The following is a 20,401-nucleotide window of genomic DNA, read 5'->3' as shown; positions in this document are numbered from 1 at the left end:
TGTTTCTGCAAGATAACCCATTCCTGGTGAGCAGACAGAGCTAGTGATAGAGTCTGCAGGCATGGGCTGTGCCAGGGCCCTGTGAAGTTGGCAGGGAGGCGCGTCCTGCGTGGCCAGGTGTCCCCCGGGGAGAGAGCTCTGGGCTGTGAATTCCTTTGGGAGGCAGGTGAGGGGCCCTGGCCTTCTGTACCCCAGTATTTCTTGTGTGCCAACAGGAACAGGTGCTTAGCATCTCGTGCCACGGGGCCTCTGAGCACCCTCCTGAGCCAGAGCTTGCTGGTAAGCTGTACAGCACCTCATGAGAGGCTGCCCGGAGGAGGCTGGCCTGGGACTCCTGGCATGGGCCCGCTCCCCTCAGGCACCTCGGCACCCTCCTTGCTTGTCTGTCAGGGGGTCCCTTCAGGCCCTGGCCTGTGCCACACCCTCCGGGGGTGAAGCCGGGGTGCTCTGCTGTTCTCACAAGACAGCTTCTCTCATGGGGCAAAGGTCACTCGTGACGTGTCCTGGTCAAAAACGGGGTAAAGTGTGGGGAAAGGCACGAAGTGTGTTTTGATTTTTAGAGAACAGTTGAGCACACTCCGCATTGGCTGCTCGGGTTGGGGCGCAGCCTGCAGAGAGCTCCCCAGACCCGGGGGCCTGAGGCCGTAACTGCGCAGAACAGTGCTGGGTTGTCCAGGTCCCTTCTGTTTGCTCCCATTGGTTGTGCAGCGCTGACTGGCTTGTGCTCTTCAGGCCTTAGGTGGGGACACAGGTGAAGAGCTAGACCCTCGTGGGGTCCTTTGAAGTGCCAGGCGGCCAGAGCACAGCAGGTGCAGGGCTGAACTCAGAACCTCCTGGAGCCCTGCCTGGCACCGTGTCGTTGGGAGTCCGTGGCACAGGCGGGTATGGGTTTCTGGTCTGCACGGCAGAGGCGTCTGGTGGCCTCAGCACATGCACTTTGCCTAAGCTTACGTCCAACACACCCAGGGTTCCAGGTTTCCACTCGGTATGTCCTGAAAACAACTGCCCAGGGCACTGGTGCTGGTCGGGGCCCCTGCAGATGGCTGGATCTCCGCGGCTGGTGTCTCCACCCCACTCCACCAGCGACCAGGCCTGCCCTCCGGGCCTCGTCAGCCACCATTCACTGTGGAGGGTGGTTCTTACCCCACACCCCTTCGGCCGCTGCAGGTGTGCGGGTGGTTTCAGGTTGGCATTGCCCTGCCCGGGCCCATACTCTCTCCTCCCCTTAGGGGCAGCAGCGGTGGACAGAGGGTTGAGGAGAGACAGGATGCAGAATGGGGAGGTCTTTCGTGGTGGTTTGGAATTAATTTACTTCCTGTGTTCATCTGGGGTACTTTTGAATTTCAGCTGTTTCATGTAGAAACATTTGAAGTATATCAGCAGAGGGTTTTCCAAATCACTTTAGACCTGAGGTTCAGATTTTCTCTCATTCATTTGTATGACCAAGTGACCTGCAGTTCCGTGACCCTGCCTTTATCTGTGGACGAGGAGAAGGAAGCCATGGGCACACATGGTGTAAGGGAGACCCTTTAAAATGACCTGAAAACCCACCTGACCAGGCTTTGAGGATGGAAACCTGTTTTTAGTGGCAGAAATTTGCATTTGGGGATCTCCTGAGTAAGGGCTGCACCTGTGCCGCTGGGGGCCAGGCCCCAGGCTGGACGCCCTTGATCCCTGGGTTTAGAGATGAGGAAACGGAGGCTAAGCACGGTCCGGGACTTGATTAGGAAATGGGTGGGGGCAGGGCCGGGTCGCGGGAATGCTGGGGCAGCTGCTATCGGGCTGCTTTGTGTCCTCACCCTGACTCATGCCTCTCTGGTCCCCGGCCCCGCAGGTGTACATCGGCGAGCTCCCGCAGGACTTCCTCCGCATCACGCCCACACAACAGCAGCGGCAGGTCCAGCTGGACGCGCAGGCGGCCCAGCAGCTGCAGTACGGAGGCGCCGTGGGCACCGTGGGCCGACTGAACATCACTGTGGTTCAGGTGGGCCTTGGGGCACCCTCCTGCCTGCCTGGGGCTGGTGCGCTCCGGTGGGGCGGGTTGGCGATTTTGGTGTTTACACTGCGTTTCCTAAGCGGGCAGATGGAGCTTCTGATTCCCGCTTTTCCTGAAATGTGTGATGTTGAAAACGATCTGTGTGAAAAATACTGGCATTGACCCCGGGTTCTGCCAAACATAACTCAGATGATGAGTAGTGGGTGTAGGTGGCGGTGGCGTCCGCTCCGTGTAGGGTCCGACCGGCTCCACCACGAGGCTTGAGGATGCCCCAGGATGCCTCCCGGGCCCCTGCCGGCAGCTGGAGGGGGCGTCGCTGGCCCCCCACCACTGGGCGTGTGCTGCGCGGGTGGCTTCCCGTTGGCCCCAGTGCCGGTGCCCGCACCCTCCCCTCCCCACAGAGCAGCCCTCGGTCAGCCTCAGGGCTGGACACCGGCCGCCAGGACGTGGTCACTCAGTGGACTTTCAAGTGAAAGCCAAAATCGGCACATTGAACACCGATTTTGATCACACCAAAACATTCCGTAAGACCACAGGAAAAGGAAACGCACTGTGAGCGATGCAGGCTTTTGTAGAAATGCACAAATACAGCAGGCAGAAGAGTCGCCGCGGACCTCACAAATAAGACTTGGTTTCAGGGGCTTCACGTGGTGTGGTGAGCACAGCTGCGCCGTCACCCCTTCCTCGCGGCATGTCTCAGACCCTTGCCTGTGCAGCTGTTTCTCTGCTGGTGCGGCCCGTCCCTCTGCCCACCCAGTGAACTCCTGTAAGCCCATGCTTTCCTGCCCTAGCTGCCACCAGGCCACCTAGTGCCCTCACCCATTCTCAGCCGCCACCTCCTGGCAGGGCCTGGTGACCGCAGGGCACTCCGCCTCACACAGTTCAAACTCCAGACCTGGCTGGGCCTTGGAGGTGGCCCTGGCATTGCCCACGCCTCCGGCCCCCCTTGGTCTTCTCCCACATCCCGGAGCCCACTGCAGGCAGCCTGTTTCCTCCACGCGGGTTCACCCAGCCTTCCGTGCCACAGCTCCAGGGGTGGGGACATTCCTGCCTCCGCACTGGGCCACGTAGCTCAGCGCCCACTTCCTCCTTCTCTTGGCTTCTGGGCAGCTGCACATGTGCTTCCCTGCTTGCCTCCCCTGGCTGCTTCCCCTCATCGTCTCCTGGGGCCCCAATGGGATGCCAAGGGGTCTGGTCCTCAGCCCTCCTCCCCTCTCTGCCCACACACCCCAGTGACTCCTGCGTCCCTGTGGGTCTAAACACCTGTGTGCTGGCCCTGGCCTGAGCCAGACACTCAGCTCCACCCCAGATTCCCAGGTACGGACCATGGCCACGTGGCCTCCCCGGGTGTCCTGTGGGCACGTCGGACGCCATGTGCCCAAGGTGGACCTCTCAAGCCACCCTCTCAGCTTCTCCCCCATATCTGCAGGTGGCTGCGCCACACTCTGGAAGCTGAGGCCCAAAGCTCTGGTGCCCCTGGGGCTCCACGGTTCATCTCTGCTTCTTGCCCTTCAGGCCTGACCCTCAGCACAGGTGCCACCTTCCGCCGGTCCAGGCGGGGAGCCCCCTGCACCACCCACTGCCTCCGCTCAGCCACTGGCATGTGGCCAGAGCAGGTCACTCCCTGCACAGGCCTTTCTCGTGGGCATTGTGCTGCCGAGGCTGCTCAAGCCGGGGCCCATGTTTTGCCTCCCCCGGTCACTCCTGACCTTCCTGTTCCCTGGCCGTTCTCTTCCCACTTCCTGCAGCTCTTCCTCCAGATCCTGCAGCCCACGCATTTGGTCCTCCGAGCTGGTCACTCCCTGCAGTGGTAGCGCCGTCTGCTGTGCCGTGTGTCTGCCGCGCGTCTCTTGCCCGTTGTTGGGAAGGCAGCGGTGCCTGCGTGTCCCCACAGTGTCTGCAGTGTCCGTAGTGCCCGCAGTGCCCGCAGCGTCTGCCGCATCACAACAGCGTGTGGTTGTGTGGGGTCACAGTGAGTGGGCAGATGCTTCTGTGAACATCAAGGAAGTCACTTCAGTAGAGCAGTTTATGTCACAGGACGCTCCTCCTAGAGTTTTCTAGCCACAGTGCAGAGGGCAGTGGGAGGAGACGGGAATGACAGACGGGAATGACAGCACACGCTGAGTGTGGCAGAAGTGGGCAGGACCCAGTGTGAGCAGGCGTCGGTGATGGGCACAGGGAAGCTGGCAGCGGGAGTCCTACGTGCCGCCCGGAAAGCTGGCTTTGGGCAAAGCCTTTAAAGTTAATAGTAATATAAAGTCTTAGCAACTAGGCAGAAACAGCACAATTACCTGAAAGCTTTGGAACATCACGCTGGTCTCAGACTTTCCTGCTACATACCTTCCAGAAAATAGGGCAATTTCTAAGGAGTTTAGAGGGGTGGAGTTTTGAGTGTAAGAGCTGATCTAGCAGATCTGTGGGTGTGCAGCAGAAGGGAATTGGAAGCTGCTAGAGGCTGAGCATGCTTGTCACCCAGGAGCTTCCAGAAAACTGTCGCTCCATAGTATTCCAGAGTACGCTCCGGCCACCCAAGAAACACGCTAAAATTAAGGACCCAAGAATGGGGCAGTTTTGACGTAAAAGGGCCGGCCACAGCTTTGGTTAGAAGTGAAAGGAGGGAACTTGTATGTGGACGAGAATAGAAAACAGAGGACCCGGCAGTCCAGAGATGTGGGCACAGAAGGAGAGAGTTCCGCTGTGCAGCGGGGGGTGGCGAGGATGGGACGGCCGTGCCCTCAGAGGGGGGCGGTGAGGATGGGGCAGCGGTACCCTCAGAGAGGATTCACCGAGGACGGGGTGCTGGTGCCCTCAGAGGGGGGCGGTGAGGACAGGGCGGCCGTGCCTTCAGAGGGGGTCACCGAGGACTGGATGGCTGTGCCCTCAGAGGGGGGCGGTGAGGATGGGGTGGTTGTGCCTTCAGAGAGAGGGCAGAGAGAACGGGGAGGTTGTGCCCTCAGAGAGATCGGGGGACAGTGTCTGGTCTCTGTTACACTGGGAAGGAGGAACTGGTGGGCTCCGTGTGGCTGGGAGGGCCGAGATGGCTCCTGGGGTCTCTGTCACCAGCTCCTGGGGGTGAGCCAGGTTGGCCGCAGGAGAGCGGGTGGCAGCAGTGCGGGGAGGCTGTCTGCGTTCCAGGGAGGGCGCTTTACAGGCAACCAGAGCTGCAGGGCTGAACCCAGCCCAGCTCACCAGGGCTTTTCTCGTGATTTTTTCTTGTAAAAGTTTTACAGTTTTAGGTTTTATATTTGAACCTGCCATCCACGTTGAGTTTGTTTGCTGAACAATCATCTTACGTGCCACGGTCTTCTGTCTTGTCTTATTCTGAATATTCATTCCCTGTAACACACGTTCACTCCCACCCCGCGGACCTCAAATGTCCCAGCCCAGCTGAGTGCCTGGCCTGAAGTCGAATCTCAGGGTCTACGTGTGATGTGGCTCCTTATGATTGGGAGACACAAGAAAGACAACTTCCTGTCCTCAAAATGCCTACTCCGATAGCACAGGCAGGGCTGCTGCCCTCATGACGGGACTTCACGACGGGAGGAAAGCAGCCACGTGGCGTCTGAATACGCACAGCCGGCGTCCTCACTCCCACCTGGAGCAGGGACGCACCTCTCCTGGGTCACCACACTCCGGGGCGGGTTCACGTCCCCTGTCGTGCTCTGGCTCTCAGCTCTGTCCCGGGACCTCCTCCTCTTTCCCTCCTCAGCTGCTTCTGAGGAAGTTAGAGAGCGTGCCCCTCGTGGCGGCTGAGTGGCGGCCTCAGCTGTGTCTGTGAGCGTTGTAGGTTCTGCTGTCCAGGGTGAGCCACGTGCTTTGTCTCAGAACTGCACGATCCATCTGTGGCTCGGTCTTTCCACCCGCGGCTCGGTCTCTTGCTCCTGGCCTCCTGGGAAGCAGGTCACCGTCGTGTTCGGGCGACTCTGAGTGTCTGTGGTCTGTATGTTAGGAAAAGGCCTCATGGAAGGGTTCAGGGAGGCAGACGGCCTAGAGAACCCGCCCTCTCCCGGTGGTTGGCGCCTCCTTTTCCTGACATTAGCTTCGTTCCAGGCAAAGTTGGCCAAGAATTACGGCATGACCCGCATGGACCCCTACTGCCGCCTGCGCCTGGGCTATGCGGTGTATGAGACGCCCACGGCACACAATGGCGCCAAGAATCCCCGCTGGAATAAGGTCATCCACTGCACGGTGCCCCCAGGCGTGGACTCCTTCTACCTCGAAATCTTCGATGAGGTGAGAGGGACATGCCGGCTATTATGGGAGGCCGCACGTGGCTAAGCGTGGCTGCCGTGGGAACACACCTGCCAACACAACCATGTTCCTGGCTGGCTTTGAGATGTGGGTCCCCACCGGGGGTTTCACTGGGTGCATAACAGGGTCCTGCTCTCCCCAAGGAATGTGAAAAAGAGAGATTGTTTCCAGCTCCTTGAACACCCTTACATTTGGAAACATCCCCAGTGACAAGCATGACCCAGGGACAGAGCATGCACGTGTCCCCTCCACTGGGCAGGTGCACCGGGTCTGGCCGCTCACCAGCAGGTGGGATTTCCAGCGAGTCCGGCCGCCTGCCGGGTGGGAAAGCTGTTCTTGATGGTGCGAGTGGCTGTGACCGTTGAGGGTCCTGAGTCCTGTCCATGGCTGCACCAGCAGCGCTTCTGAGGCAGAATCAGGAGGTCAGAGGGGATGTGGCGAGGCTGCTGCTCCGTGTGGTCCCGGCACCTCGCACCTGTGCCATTGGGAGGCTAGAGCCCGGGTGCGGGCTAGGGAGCAGTGTGGGGCAGCCAGGCCAGCAGATGGCCAGTCCTTCCTGCCTGGGCCCTGCCTTTTCCTCCTGGCTTTTCTCTCCCCATCCCTACCTGCTTTCCCCTCCCTGGCCCTCAGAAGAGTAGAGAGAGCATGGGAAGTACAGAGGCAGCTGTGGGAGGCAGACCCCATGTCCTCTCCAGCCTGCGCCCCGGCTGCTCTGGTTTTTGGGAGGTGGCAGCCGGTGGAGCAAGGATGGGGCCCCAAGGGCTGGGGAGGAGCAACCAGTGTCCCTGAATTGGAACTGGAGGAGGACAGCAGCCCAGGACCCTCACTTTCCCCAGCCCCAGACCTAGCCCTGGCCCTGCCATCCTGGTGGAGAGAGGGAAGGATCGTTGATGAATGATCGTGAAGCCTGTGCTGCCTGAGGGGTCTCATTGATGGGGTGTGCTGGTGCAGGTGGGGGCCCTGTGCCGCCGACGAGATGGGGACTCGAGACGGGCCCATGATGGTGCGACCACAGGGGTGGGGCGGCCCCTTCCCTGATGCCTGCGGCATCTCCCTCTTCTCCCCAGAGAGCCTTCTCCATGGACGACCGCATCGCGTGGACCCACATCACCATCCCCGAGTCTCTGAGGCAAGGCAAGGTGGAGGACAAGTGGTACAGCCTGAGCGGGAGGCAGGGGGACGACAAGGAGGGCATGATCAACCTCGTCATGTCCTACGCGGTGAGCTGCCGGCCTGATATCAGGGGCATCGGGGAGGGGCGGGGCGGGTCAGGGTGTGTTGGGACACGTCGGGGCTGTGCCACCCCGCAGACACCCTGGTCTCTTTCCTAGAGGCACTGAGTCCATAAAACAGCAGGGCTCAGCATTCTGAGGACAGAGGGCAGGGCCCTGGGTACTTTGGTGGCAGAGAGGGGCTGCCCCGCCCACTGCTCCTGCCCATCAGTTCTGTCTGGAGAAACAGCATCGGGGTTGTGTGTGTTCCTAAGATGGGCCCACCCTTTGTGGTGGTCTGCACTGCAGGCCCCTGTGTCCTCGGAGGCCCCTCACAGCCCTTCCAAGCTCTGCCCTTAGGGTCCAGCTGAGCAGCCCTCCAGGGTCTGAGATACAGCCCTGGGCCCTGCAGGACACCAGGCTCCTCCCCAAAGGGCAGGCACTGGCCAGGGTGTGGAAGGGCATCTCTGGAGATGTGGGGGGAGCCTGAGGGCTGCCGCGCTCGGGGTCAGGAAGTCGAGGCCTGGCCGTGGGGCCAGCACGGCAGCCGCCCTGGCTTCAGCCATCTACATCCTCAGGACACCTGCAGCTCCTGGGGGCGTCAGGAGGGCCAGTTAGAGGCTCCAGGATGCAGAACTCCTGCCGTCTTTTCTGTATTATCACTCGGAATTTTTTAGGTTGTTACTGAAAAATGGTGCTGTGGGAAATGCAAGGCCCATGTGACAGCAGAGAGGGCGCAGCAGGGAGCCGCTCTTCTGGCGATCTTGGCTCCTCCCACTCCCTTTTTGTTAACGTTGGGATATTTTAAAGCAAGTCCCAGCCGTGAGTGACCACGTGTAAATGTCTCAGGACGCAGCTTTAACCGACGCTTTCATACGCAGAACCGTCATGACGCCCCAGTGACTTTACTTGCAGGTGACAGTTTTAATCTCAGAGACGACAGCAGTGCAGTGACTTATCTGAAGTTGACAGTTTTAAACTCAGACACCACAGCTGTGCAGTGTGGTTCCCTCCAGGCCCACTTGACACCTACACTGGGATGTCTCTCCTGACACCATCCTGTCTCCGTCACATCCCAGTTAGCGGGGGGTCTGTAAGCCCGAGCCATGTCACCTCCTGGATGTGAGGAGGTGGTGTGGGGGTGGGAGTGGGCCCCGGCGTCCCCTGTGCACTCAGGGCTCGCAGCCGGGTTCGGGGCTGGCATGGGGAGGGCGATTCCCGAGGTTCTGATGGGTAGATGTTCTTTCCTGACCCCGGGACCATCTCCGCTGTGTTCCAGCTGCTGCCAGCTGCCATGGTGATGCCACCCCAGCCTGTGGTCCTGATGCCGACGGTGTACCAGCAGGGCATCGGCTACGTGCCCATCACAGGTGTGCCCCTCCTCCCCGGGTGCCTCTCCCCCCTCCTCCCCGGGTGCCTCCCCTGGTAGAAACCCCAGGGCCTAGGGCGGGCGTGGGAGGAGGGAACAGGGCTTAGAGCGCCTGGGGGGACGTCATCCGTTCTGAAATCCTGCAGACGTGCTGACTGCACGCAGATCCTTCCAGGCTAGGGAGCCAAGGGTTGCGTTTGAATTTTGTTTGCGTATCCAGAGAATAGAATTGTTTTTTTTCTAATTGCTGGCAGAAATGAGATGAGTTGAAAGTTTCAGAGGTGTGGAAATGGAACTGAAACCCCGTCGTGCCCAGCTCTCCGCAGGAGAACCTCACACCCCTTTCGGGCGATGCATGCTCTGCACTGCGCTGTTGCGGCTGTTGTCGTGTGTCACTGTTAAGAGTGAGCAGCCGGCGGCTGCAGCAACACCAAGTGGGAATGTCGCTTTTCACGCTGTTGCATTTTCGGTCCGGCTGCGGCTGTCGTAGCAGCTGGTGCAAGGCCGGCCCCACCATGGACGGGGCCCAGCTGTCCTCAGCAGGCCGGGGGCCAGCAGCCCCTGAGAGGAGGTGCTCGGGGGGTGCCTGTGGTCACCCTGGTTCTCCTCCCAAGGTGGCCTCTCTCATTCCGGGGAGCTGGTGTCCAAGCAGAGCGTGGGTCCCTCTGCACTGAGGGACCAGGGCGCTGGGGATGCATGGTGGTGTTGGGCGAGGGTCTTGGGGCCTGCGTGAGGCCCTGGCTGCTTGTGCTCGGGGGCTGCTTTGGGGTTGGGGTGGGACAGAGCTGCTGGCAGGCGAGAGTGCTGTCAGGCCGGTGCTGGTGTCCAGCCCGGCTGGAGTGGAGAGGCCTGGTCAAAGCACCCCAGTCCTGCCAGCGTCCCGCACAGATGCAGAAAGGCCACCTTGGGAGTCAGGATGTTGCCCTAGACCCACCTGATGTGGCCTGAAACCCAGCCTGACGGTGGGGAGGAAGAGATGGCGCTGGGAGACTCGGGGCTGTCCACTGGTGTCCAGCACATTCTCTGACGAAACTCTTGTGAGAACAGCATGACTGTGCCCTCCCTTGCTCACATTGCTGACTATTTCCAAGTAAAGCCGCCTGCGCAGGTGCTAGGGCTGCCTTTCTCCAGAGGAAAGGGCAGAGCCCGTGTCTGAGCAGGGCCTCTGTGGTGTCCAGTGTCTTAGAAAACCACCAGCCTAGGGCCGGGCACGGTGGCTCACGCCTGTAATTCCAGCACTTTGGGAGGCTGAGGCGGGAGGATCATGAGGTCGGGAGATCGAAACCATCCTGACCAACACAGTGAAACCCCGTCTCCACTAAAAATACAAACAAATTAGCCGGGCAAGGTGGCGGCGCCTGTAGTCCTAGCTACTCGGGAGGCTGAGGTAGGAGAATGGTGTGAACCCAGGAGGTGGAGGTTGCAGTGAACCAAGATTGCGCCACTGCATTCTAGCCTGGCGACAGTGAGACGCCGTCTCAAAAAAAAAAAAAAAAAAGAAGGAAAGAAAGAAAACCACCAGCCCAGCAGAGGCAGTACCTGCGCCCCGTCGCTGAGGAAAGAATGCTTCATAGGAAGTGACCAGAGGTGAGCCAGAAACGCAGAAGCAGCCGTTAGGCGTTCCGAGTTAGAGGAGGGCGGGCGTCTGGGTAAGCGGAAGAGCCAGCACCGTGGCAGAGAAACGGGGGTGAGCACAGGAGCCCCGCAGGTGTTCCTGAGCCTGGAGCCTGGCCAGGGGAGCTCTGCTGCCCTGGGGGCGCTGTTGTGCCCTGGGTGCCCCTGGAGTGGCTCCTGGGGGTTCTGGCCGTTGTGGGGTGGAAGTGCCTTCTGTGGCGTGCAGTTCGTGGCGCTAGTGAAGTTCTGTCTGGTTGTCCTGAGTTGGAGACAGATGGGCAACCTGAAAGAACAGAGACCCAGGCCCTCCCGCTTCCTGAGGCTGGAAGTCCAAGCCCCGGCAGGCAGGGCTGCTCACTCGCCAAGGCTGTGGGGAGGATCCTCCCCGTCTCCTCCAGCTTCTGGGCCGGGCGCTCCGTGGCTGCCTCCTCCTCCCATGAGGACCCCAGTCCGTGGATTGAGGGCCCACCCGCCCCAGCATGCCGTCATCCTCACCTGCTCACATCTGCAGAGACTCCGTCTTAAGACCCCCGTGCAGCTAGAGTTAGGACTCGGCCTGTCTTTTTGGGGGGTGCAGCTCCGTCGACTGGGTACAGCGCCGGGGTGTGTCTGGCTGGAAGAGCATTCAGATGACAGAGAACGTTGATTGACATACCTCTTTCTGGTTCCTATCCTTAATTCTCTCTGTAGATGCCTTTCACGTTTGCCTTAAAACGCTTGTTTTAGGAAAGGCTAGATTTCTTTATAAACAGACTTTGAAATTTTCTTTTGATAGACATTGTAAATTTTGAAACAGCCGCACACTTCATAGGAAAGTTACCAAGGAGATGCAGGGACATCTGCCAGAGCCCGTGAGGACTCGTCCGCCTGCCGCCCCACCGGAGCCCCCAGCCCCACGCCCCACCCCCAGGCGTGCGTTTCCCATAAGCAGGGGCGTTCCTGGCACAGGACGGCCGTCCAGATGAAGGTGACACTGTCCCTGCTTGGACCCCGTCTGAGTGTCCTGGGGGGTCGCAGCATCCAGGCCGGGGCCGCTGGCCCTCCGTGGCCTCCCTGGGCTGGAGGGGTCCCCATCTTGCTCCTGGGGTATGCTCTGGTCAGGGACCTGGTGGGGCTGCTGACGTGGCCTTGCAGGGGAGGGCTGAGTCTCCCCGGGGCTGCTGGCAGGGCCCCCGCATTTTACTCGGTGCAGAGTCCACCCAGCGCAGGGCTAGTGGTGTGACTTGCTCACCCCTCACAGTGGGCTCTGCCTGGCCGCTTCCCGGGAGCTAAAATGTGTCCGTGTGGAGGCACCGCAGGCCCACGGGGAGATCCCGCCCTTGTCAGCCCTTGAGTTTATCCGACTTCTTCAGCAATGTGGGTTTGCAGTTTCCTGTTTTATTCCGTGGGTCAGAATCCCGTACGAATGGTGTTTATTTTTTCACTCAGATTATCCCCGATTTGGCCAGAGGGAGCCCCTCGGGCAGGGTCTTTGTTCTTTGGGCTCCTCCGATCCTTCTCGGGGCCTCTTCCTGCTTCCTGGCGCTGCAGGAAGCCCCTGGCTCTCTGCATTTCCGGCCTCAGCCCTGGCATTAGCTGTTTCTCCCAGGAGCCCTGGTTCCCGTTAGGAGAGCATTGCTCTTAGGAGCCTTTGAAGTATTTTTTAACTGTCCTAACAGCACTATAGAGTGTGAATAAGGCGCCCTTCTTCGCTGGAAGCTGATGCCCTGATTTTCCTCTGAGTACCCTAATTTCTGAGTGTCTGTGATCACAGCCCGTCCTCCCAGCAGCCACTGCCAGCTGGAGGGCGAAGTCTGCAGAGACCTCGGGGAGGCTGGCGGCTGCGTGCTCAGGGCGTCTCGGGCCGACTGGGCAAGCGCGGTGGATTCACACCAGGGTTTTCTTCTCAGAAGTGGAATCTCAAAGTGCATCTTGGCCAGAGCACGTGTGTCGCCCACAGCTTCAACTGCTTAGGACTGACGTAGTGCGGAAGGCTGTGCCGCCTGCTCTGCCTGGCTGCGTGGCTTCGGGCCTGCGTGCGTGCACGGCAGCCTGGCGAAGCCCTCTGCGGAGGCCGGGCTGCGGGAGCGGGCCAGGAAGGGAGGGCCAGCGTCTCAGGACCCTGCTTCTCACCGGCCCCTTCAGCCGCTCGCTCATTCAGCTGCCGCCTGCTGGGCGCTGCCCAGAGACCCCTGCGCGGGGTGCAGGTCTCGGGGGCTCGCTGTGCACGTTGGGTGGGCTCAGGCGCCAAGAGCCTCCCGTGTCGTCTGAGCCTGGCTGCCACCTCTGTGGAGACTGAGGGCTGAACGCTGGCCGAGCCCTTGCCAGGACCATCCATTTTCCTCAGTGAAAAACCAGAGTCCCCCACAAAGCAGCTCCGAAGCCGGGTGCGCTGAGGTCAGGCCGTCTCTTTCACAAAAAGAAAGTGTAACCACAACAGTGAGGAAGGGAGGCTGGGACACAAAGCACAGCTTGATCATTAAAGCTTTTATGCCATGATCATGGCCTGAAGAGAACAGTTTTAAGTTTTGATTTTTTTAAAGTATTATTTTGATTACCAAATTAGATATTTTACAGATTTCAAATAATTAGTGGCAGGCATCATGTGATTATAGCGGGGGTTTTAGCCTCAATTTTAAGGAAACATCTAGGTGTGAAGCATCTGGAAACCGCGTGGCCTCGTGAAGCGCGTTCTCTTCCACGGAGCTGCGGAGTGGACAGAGACCTCCAGGTTGGCGACAGCAGCCAGCTGCTCAATTTCCTGTGCGTTCTCCACACGTGAGAAACCAGTGCAGTCGCCACTGGGCCTCAGCCCTGCCTGCACTGTTCCTCCAGCTGTCCCTGGCAAGGAGGGGCACTCAGGCTGCAGCCACTGCCAGGGGTCTGCCCTGAGGGTCCCCACGAGACTGACAGGCTCTGAGGCGGAGGGTGGCGCCAGCTGCGCTGTCCTCTGGGGCCCTGCTTGCTGTCCCTCCTCCGTGTTGCTTTCCACCTCCTTCTGCCTGGTGGTGGGAGGAGAGTCGGCGTGGAAAGTGGGGTGTCCAGCGCCTCCCCAGCCCGGCCTTGGACAGGCAGCACCAGAGCGTACATCGGCCCATTCTCTGCTCACCATGGCTGCAGCTGCCAGCTGACGCTGTTTCTGTCTGTTCCCTTGTGTGCCTCCGTTTCACACAGGCCTGGAGTGCTTTTCTCTGGGTGAGGGGACAGAGCTGCCGCCCTGCGTCCTCAGCAGCGCAGTCCCTCCCGTCATCCTGGCCTGCGTCTCTGTGGACACAGCCCCCACTGGTTTCTGTGGAGCCGACCAGACTGTGACGTGGATGCCTGTCCACAAAGTATGAAAGCAAAGCTGAACGCGCAGGTGCACGCCTGCTGCCGGGACAGACAAGAGGGAGGTCCGTAGAGAACGTGCACGCATGGCACCATGCATGGGAACAGCCGGCGTTCACAGCGCCCATGAGTTCCAGAGAGGGCCAGCCCAGGGCTTACCCGACGGCCCAGGCGTGCTTCCCCTCGCAGGTCGAATTCCAGCAAACACGGAGGTTACAGCTGAGCAGCACATGTCGTTTAAAATACGAAATGGTTCCATTCAAAATGAGAATTGGATGCTTAAGTTTCCCAAACTGTCACTTGGAGCTCTCTGCCGTTGTGTTTGTTACCCGCTCACTTGGTCGCTGTGAAACAAAGAATCACGCAGGTTTTCTTCTTTGTGACACGCTCTGGAGTGAGAAGAGCAACAAGCCTTGGGAGTTCCGGAACAGTCTCTGAGCTGGATGGTCGTCCCCACCTGCTCTTTGGATGTCTTTCCACTGTCGTGCGAGACGTCTGGGGCCCAGAGCCACGTGCCTTCAGCCTGAGCAGGGCCGATGCTCCCCTGGCCACCCGCGGCGGGGGCTCATCGTGCTGCGTGGTCTGAGGTCAGGGCGTTCTCGGAGCAGTTTTTCCTGAATGGAAAAGGGACAGATTTTGGTTTTCCTGGGTACCGTTTTTGTCAGTAGAGTATTTGATTTTGCCGAGGTATGACAGCAGATTCACGCAGCATGAAGAACGTGAGTGAGGTGGGGCCTGTCCTGTGCTGCACGTCCGTCCGCGTGGGTGCAGGTGGCTGGTGGGGCTGAGCGCGGTGGACAGCGGCGACACAGCAAAGCCGCCCACCACTCCTCCCAGGGCCGCTACAGGTGGGGTCTGGGCTGCCCCCGGCTCCCGTGGCATCCTCTCTGCCCACGTTTCGGGGAATTTGCTCTCCGCCAGGCCCCAGAGCTCCTGGTCTGTCCTCCTGAAGTCCCCAGGCAGCCCTGACACGGTACACTCACCGTTCCCGGAGGGCTTGATGGACATATCACACTTGGTAACCAGGATGGGTCAGGCTCAGGCCAGGCACACGGCCTCTGCCCTGCAGGGAGGAGGGGAGTGAGCCAGGTCACTGCCCCTCGGCCCACACCGTGGAAGCACTCACCTCTTCCCCGGGGTCCCTGGTCCCGTGTGTTGGGGCCGTGCTGTCGGGACTCACTTGAGGGCCAGTCGGCGCCACATCCCCTCGTTGTCAGCAGAGCGGGTTTCTCAGGCGCCCCAGGCCGTGACGTCACAGCGTCGCAGTCCCCATCGTAGATTTTGCAGCGATCTCCCCTCCTGTCCCTTCTCTGTCAGACTGGAAAAGGTTGGAGAGAGCGGCAGTGCCCAGCTCCGTTCCTCTTGTTGCCACGCTGTGGGGAGCCGTGTGGGCAGGGACAGGTGATAGCTGAGCTCCTGCCCTCGTGCCGGCTGGGGCACCCGGAAAGCCACGGGGGTCCCAGGGGTCCCTCCAGGACAGGTAGTGGCCGAGCCTTCGCTTGAGGAAGAAGAAAGGGTGGTGAGGGTGGCCACGTCCCCACCTGGCCGTGGTTTGGTTCATTTTCCCTCATTGCTGAAAGGCTGATCAGTGTGGGGATGATGCTTTCCCAGTGAGGCGAGGTGTCCGCTGGCCAGGACAAGAGGCAGGCGTGGGTGTGGAGGAAAGGTGGGCCTGGCCTGGAGAGAGCCGAGAAGCAGAGGAGGCAGGGGTGGGTGTAGAGGAAGAGTCGGCCTGGCCTGGAAGGAGCCGGGAAGCGGCGGCCTTCCTTACTGAGGAGCCCTGGCCTTTACAGCAGGTGCTGGAGGATCAGCGGCCAGCTCTGTCCACTCTGTTTCCACCGCTGCAGGTCCTTGTTGCTGGTGTTGGTTCAGGCCAGAGTTGAAATGGCTTCTGTTGCCTTTAGGGTCCTCCGAGTGTAGAAAGGAACATAAGTCCTATCCTAAGATTGGGGCTCTAGTGCGCCAATGAGTCTAGCTGGGAGATCGTTTGTGCTTGTAAAGGTGAACGAATGGGTGCGCGGTGAACCCTTGCCTTGCTCTAGCTGCTGCTGCAGGAGGAGCTCTGTGCCTCGCTGGTCGCTGAGCCCTGCGCACGCTGCCTTTGCTCAGGGCTGCTTGTGGTTTTAGGGAGCAGCCACCAGGCTGGGAGGCGAGTCTTAAGTCCAGCCACACCATGCCTTTGGGGTGTGTGCACTGCAGTGGCTGAACCACTGTGCAGCTCCTGCTTGATAGAGTGCATCTCAGTGTGTCCACCCGCATCAGACACGAGGCGAGGGGCCTGTGTAGCTGTGGGGTGGTGATGCCAGGAACCCTGGACGGTGGCCCCAGTACACTGAGGGTCCCCGGTGCACCGCACTTGCTGCCCAACTTGTGTGAGTTTTGTGAGCATTTTCTTGGTGTAGTTTGTATGTGTGTGTGGTTGTCATTCTGGGCATCGGCTGCAGCTCTGCTGAGGTCTTCAGTGCCTGTGGTGATTGCTCCCCACCAGCACACAGTTTAGTGACACACTGGCCAAGCTGCAAAAGCATCTTGTAGAATGCCTGATAAAGGAGGAGGCTCAGACCCTGCAGTGTTTGGATCAGCGGGCGTGACATTTCGTGTAGTCCGTCCCCAGATGAAGAGAAGGCTGTGTGCCCTCTGGTCAGTGAAGACGAGCATGTACAGTGCAAATTCACGAGTTCTGAAGGGATCAAAATACCACCCCCCAGCCTGCTAGTTAGAAAACAGGCTCGGGTGAGATTTGAAAGATCAAACTTTGATTTTTGTGTGGAAGGAACGTGAGTTAGTGAAGGAGGCGTCTCAGAGACCCCTGCCCCGCCTTCCCTGTGGCTGTGCCTGGGATTGCTGTTTGAGAGTTTGTGTTTCCAGGGTGTCTTGCGGGACTGATGTTTGCTGAGACCCGAGGTGGCCCCTCCCTCAGGAAGGCCGGTAGGATGTGTTGTTTTCTTCCTTCAGCAGGAGCTAGTGTGGCACTTCTGGAACCTTCCGATGTTTTTACCAAACTTGATCTTTGCTTCCAGGGATGCCCGCCGTCTGCAGCCCCGGCATGGTGCCCGTGGCCCTGCCCCCGGCCGCCGTGAACGCCCAGCCCCGCTGTAGCGAGGAGGACCTGAAAGCCATCCAGGACATGTTCCCCAACATGGACCAGGAGGTGATCCGCTCCGTGCTGGAAGCCCAGCGCGGGAACAAGGACGCTGCCATTAACTCCCTGCTGCAGATGGGGGAGGAGCCGTAGAGCCTCCGCCTCGCTGCTGTGTCACCCCAGCTCTTTGGACACGCTGACCGGGCGCTCCCCAAGGAATGCTGTCCCAACAAGATCCCCGTGACACAGCCCCCTGTCGCCCCCTCCCGTGGACGTCTGGGCTGCCCCGCCCATGCCTGCTCTTGGATGCATGGGGGTTTTTGGTTCCTGGCGGCCCAGGACGGGGCGGGGGCTCCCTTCGCCTCTTGTGCTGGGAAGTCTCGGCTCATTCTCCTGTCCTCGGGACGTGCGTCTCCCCTTCTCATGCTGTTCTGGAAAATGTTCTCGCTGTAGAGAGCAGCTGCTTCTGCCAGGGTGTTGGAGGTGGAGGAGCGCCTTCTGATTCCATTCATGGCATTTTGTGATGTGACGTAATTGGAATAGAGCTGTTGATTTAAGGCACACACAATCCCTCACACTGATTTGTGGGTTTTTTTTAGAACTTCCCAGCCGAAAACTCACGTCCTTGCCCTAACGCGCTTTTGCTGTGAGCCTGGCCCCTGCCCAGGGCTTGGGTCTGGTGAGCCGAGCCGCCTCCTGTGGATGGCGTGGGGCCGGCCTCTGGCTGGCTCACCTGGCCACTGTCCAGCCAGCCTTGTGACAGACTGCAGCCTGAAGACAGGATGAACCCACACCTGGCATGAGGAGGGGAGCCTGGCACGGTTGGCCGGGCTCTGCCTGATTGCCAGCCAGCGGGCATCTGAAGCCGAGTCCTTCACCCGCGGGAGGCTGCTGTCCGTCTGTCCTGCTGCTCACGCCAGCTCCGTGGGTGCCCTCCCAGGGGGCTTCTCTTCTCAACAGGCCTTGCAAGGCTGGGGTGGGAGGTGATAGAGGCAGCACGTGCATGATTCTGAGAGGGGTTGCGGCACTGCCAGCCGACTGCTGACGACAGCTTGGGCAGCTGCTGTGCCCGGGACCTAGGTTCAGTGTGGGCGAGGGAAGCCTGGCGGACGTGGCCCTGTAAAAGCTTTCTGAGGCGGGAGGCGTGCGCTCACCTCTCACTGCCTGGGTACCGTGTGTAGCATCTTGGCTTACAGGACAGATTTTAGGTGACACCTGGTTATGAAAGTCAGGAATTTGAGAAACTTCTCACAAGTGATGCACTTTACGTAATCCGCATGCCATCGAGACGCACGTGTGCGCACCCGCATGTCTGCTGTCTTTGTGGTTCAAGTGTCTGCCCCCAGCCTTCGGACGGAAACACATTGATACGGACAGAAAGAGAAGGCCCACAAGTGGGTCTTCTATGGAAGATGCGGAAGGAGGAAGTTAGTGCTTACGTTTTAGTCTTTTTCTCCCTCGAAAAAATAGGTTAAGTTTCAGTGTCAGCTAGAAAATACTGCTTTCCGCCACCGCCTGGGGGTGGTTTTTGTCAAATATACTGTTGATAAATATTTATTTTTGTAAACTTGAAGTGTGTGGTGGCCGTGGGGGAGGGACATGGCAGCAGGCGCCGTCTTCAGCCAAGGGTCCTAAAGGCCTTTGATCTTGCGAAGAAGAAAGACATGGTGTTTGCTCAGCAGACGCTGACCACTCAGAGGGCCCTGGGATTCCGTCTCAGATGGCCTGGTCTTACGTCTTCTCCATTGGGAATGAAGGTGTCAGGCGGGACTGGAACGTTCTAGATAATATGTTCTGTGATATTAACAACTCTTACCCGGGACGGACCGCAGGCCACACTTGGAGGCCTTGCTGTGCTGGGGGCTTCGGCGTCCAGGCGCCCAGGTGTGGCCACCAGCACTGGTTTTCTGCCTTTGCATTGCTGGGGTGCAGTGAGACTGCCACACCATGCACGTGTGGCTCCGTGGGTGTCTCCTGGAGAGGACGTGGCCCCTGCTGCCAGCCCCTGAGCAGCCCGTGTCAGGGCCAGAGGGAGCTGCTCAGTGGGGGCCGGCCTCACCGGAAGGAGAGCAACCCTTTGCCAATGACGTGTGAGGCCCCGAGGGAGCCGCACGGTGGGGCCCGCCTCGCTGGAGGAAGAGCAACCCTTTGCCGATGACCACGCTTGCTGCTATCTCTTAGTTTTCTTTTTCACGAATGCTTTATTTTTTTAATAGATAAATCACATTTGTAAGTCCTTTAATAAGATGCTTCTTCCCTTCATTCTGTGCTGTATTTCCTGCGTGAAGGCTACTGTAGCAGCAGCTTGCTGAGCCCCTCCAAGCGGTCCCCAGAATTAGCTGGTTCACGTCCCCCACCTGCCCCCACCCCCGTCTGTCGGGTGTGGATGAGGTCGTCGCACTCAGAATGACAGGCTTGTTCACCAGGTCACAAGGGCAGGCTGCAGCGGGTTTGGGAGCTGGGCTTAGGCCCCTGGTGTCTGAGGGCCCCGGCCTTGCCAGGCCTCTGCCGCTCCTGCTCCTGGGTTTGAAGATGCAGGCCGATTGCCAGCTCTGTGGCAGCGGTCACTAAGGACAGCCTGACTGTGCCATCTCGGAGCCTCGGGCAGGGCTCCGGAGGCTCCCTGCTCCTCTCCACTCTGCAGATGCTCTCCACTGTGCAGGCGCTGCCCTCCAGGGTGTCAGCGGGCGGGGTCTCGGAACATGTGCTTCTGATTATTTTACTGGGGTCCATTGTCCAGATTTTTCTTTGATTGTAAAATATATTTTTACTTTTTAGCCTCCTAATTTAATAAATGATCCATATAAAAATAGAGAAATAAAGTTCTTTAAGGGAATGTTTACCATGTTTGTTCCCGAGTATTTTTTAACTTAATTCACAGTACGCAGGAGTAAGGAATCAGTCAGAGTCAGAGCTCACTCGTTAACAGACTCGGAGCAGGAACCGCACGCCTTCAGACCAAGCCTGGCCTTTGTTTCCCAGATTGAATTAGAGGCAAGTCCTGGGAGCTCCTCCCTCAACAGTGGCAGTGGGTGTGGGTCTACTCTTCGGGCCCAGGCACCCTCTCCCCGCTGGGTGGTTCTGTTGTGCCTTTTCATTTCCACCTGGGAGTGAGCGTGGAGCACGACCCCGTTCTGAGAGAGCCCACTGGGAACCGTGGCACCCCCAGCTCAGGAGTCTGAGCCCCTAGTGATGAGTGGCTCATGTTTAGGGACCGCAACGTCCTTAAATGTGAGCAGAGCCCTGCGGAGACCCCGAGCCACCCCTCACACCCAGGCACGGACGTGTTGCTGGAGCGTCCACAGACACGGTGGGGTGTCTGCCCCCTCTGCTGCCCGACCCCGAGGCATGCCCGCCGGTTCCCTGCCCCCACCTGAATGTAGCGTTGCTGCAGTGTCGGCTCCACAGCAAACTGTCAGCCGTTAGCTCTGCGATTCCGTGAACACTTTTTGCCCAAACAGCTGACAGAAGCTGAGCCTGTGTTAGTGCGTGGCACGTCTAAAAGCCCGCGACAGAACGCCAAGCTTGCTGGGAAACCACAGTACCTCAGGGCACAGCCGGGCCCGGGAAGG

At 59.5% G+C, this 20,401-nt stretch overlaps 1 protein-coding gene across 1 annotated transcript in view; it reads left to right on the top strand.

The window, feature by feature from the left end:
- The window catches only part of TOLLIP (toll interacting protein), a 28,094-nt gene extending 8,424 nt beyond the window's left edge, over nt 1-19,670 (top strand). The window contains exons 2-7 of the mRNA XM_011930042.1: nt 1,835-1,984; nt 6,047-6,229; nt 7,315-7,467; nt 8,738-8,828; nt 16,768-18,863; nt 18,937-19,670. Of these exons, the coding sequence (XP_011785432.1) occupies nt 6,071-6,229; nt 7,315-7,467; nt 8,738-8,828; nt 16,768-16,982 (618 nt within the window). The 5' untranslated portion in view covers nt 1,835-1,984; nt 6,047-6,070 and the 3' untranslated portion in view covers nt 16,983-18,863; nt 18,937-19,670. The remainder of the gene's footprint in view (nt 1-1,834; nt 1,985-6,046; nt 6,230-7,314; nt 7,468-8,737; nt 8,829-16,767; nt 18,864-18,936) is intronic.
- Nucleotides 19,671-20,401: the final 731 nt, after the last annotated feature.

This window comes from Colobus angolensis, unplaced genomic scaffold (assembly GCF_000951035.1).
Source record: "Colobus angolensis palliatus isolate OR3802 unplaced genomic scaffold, Cang.pa_1.0 Scaffold84, whole genome shotgun sequence".
In the NCBI taxonomy this organism is placed as follows: Eukaryota; Metazoa; Chordata; class Mammalia; order Primates; family Cercopithecidae; genus Colobus; species Colobus angolensis.
Note: the sequence above shows the minus strand (reverse complement) of the source record. Positions and strands in the feature narration are given on the sequence as shown.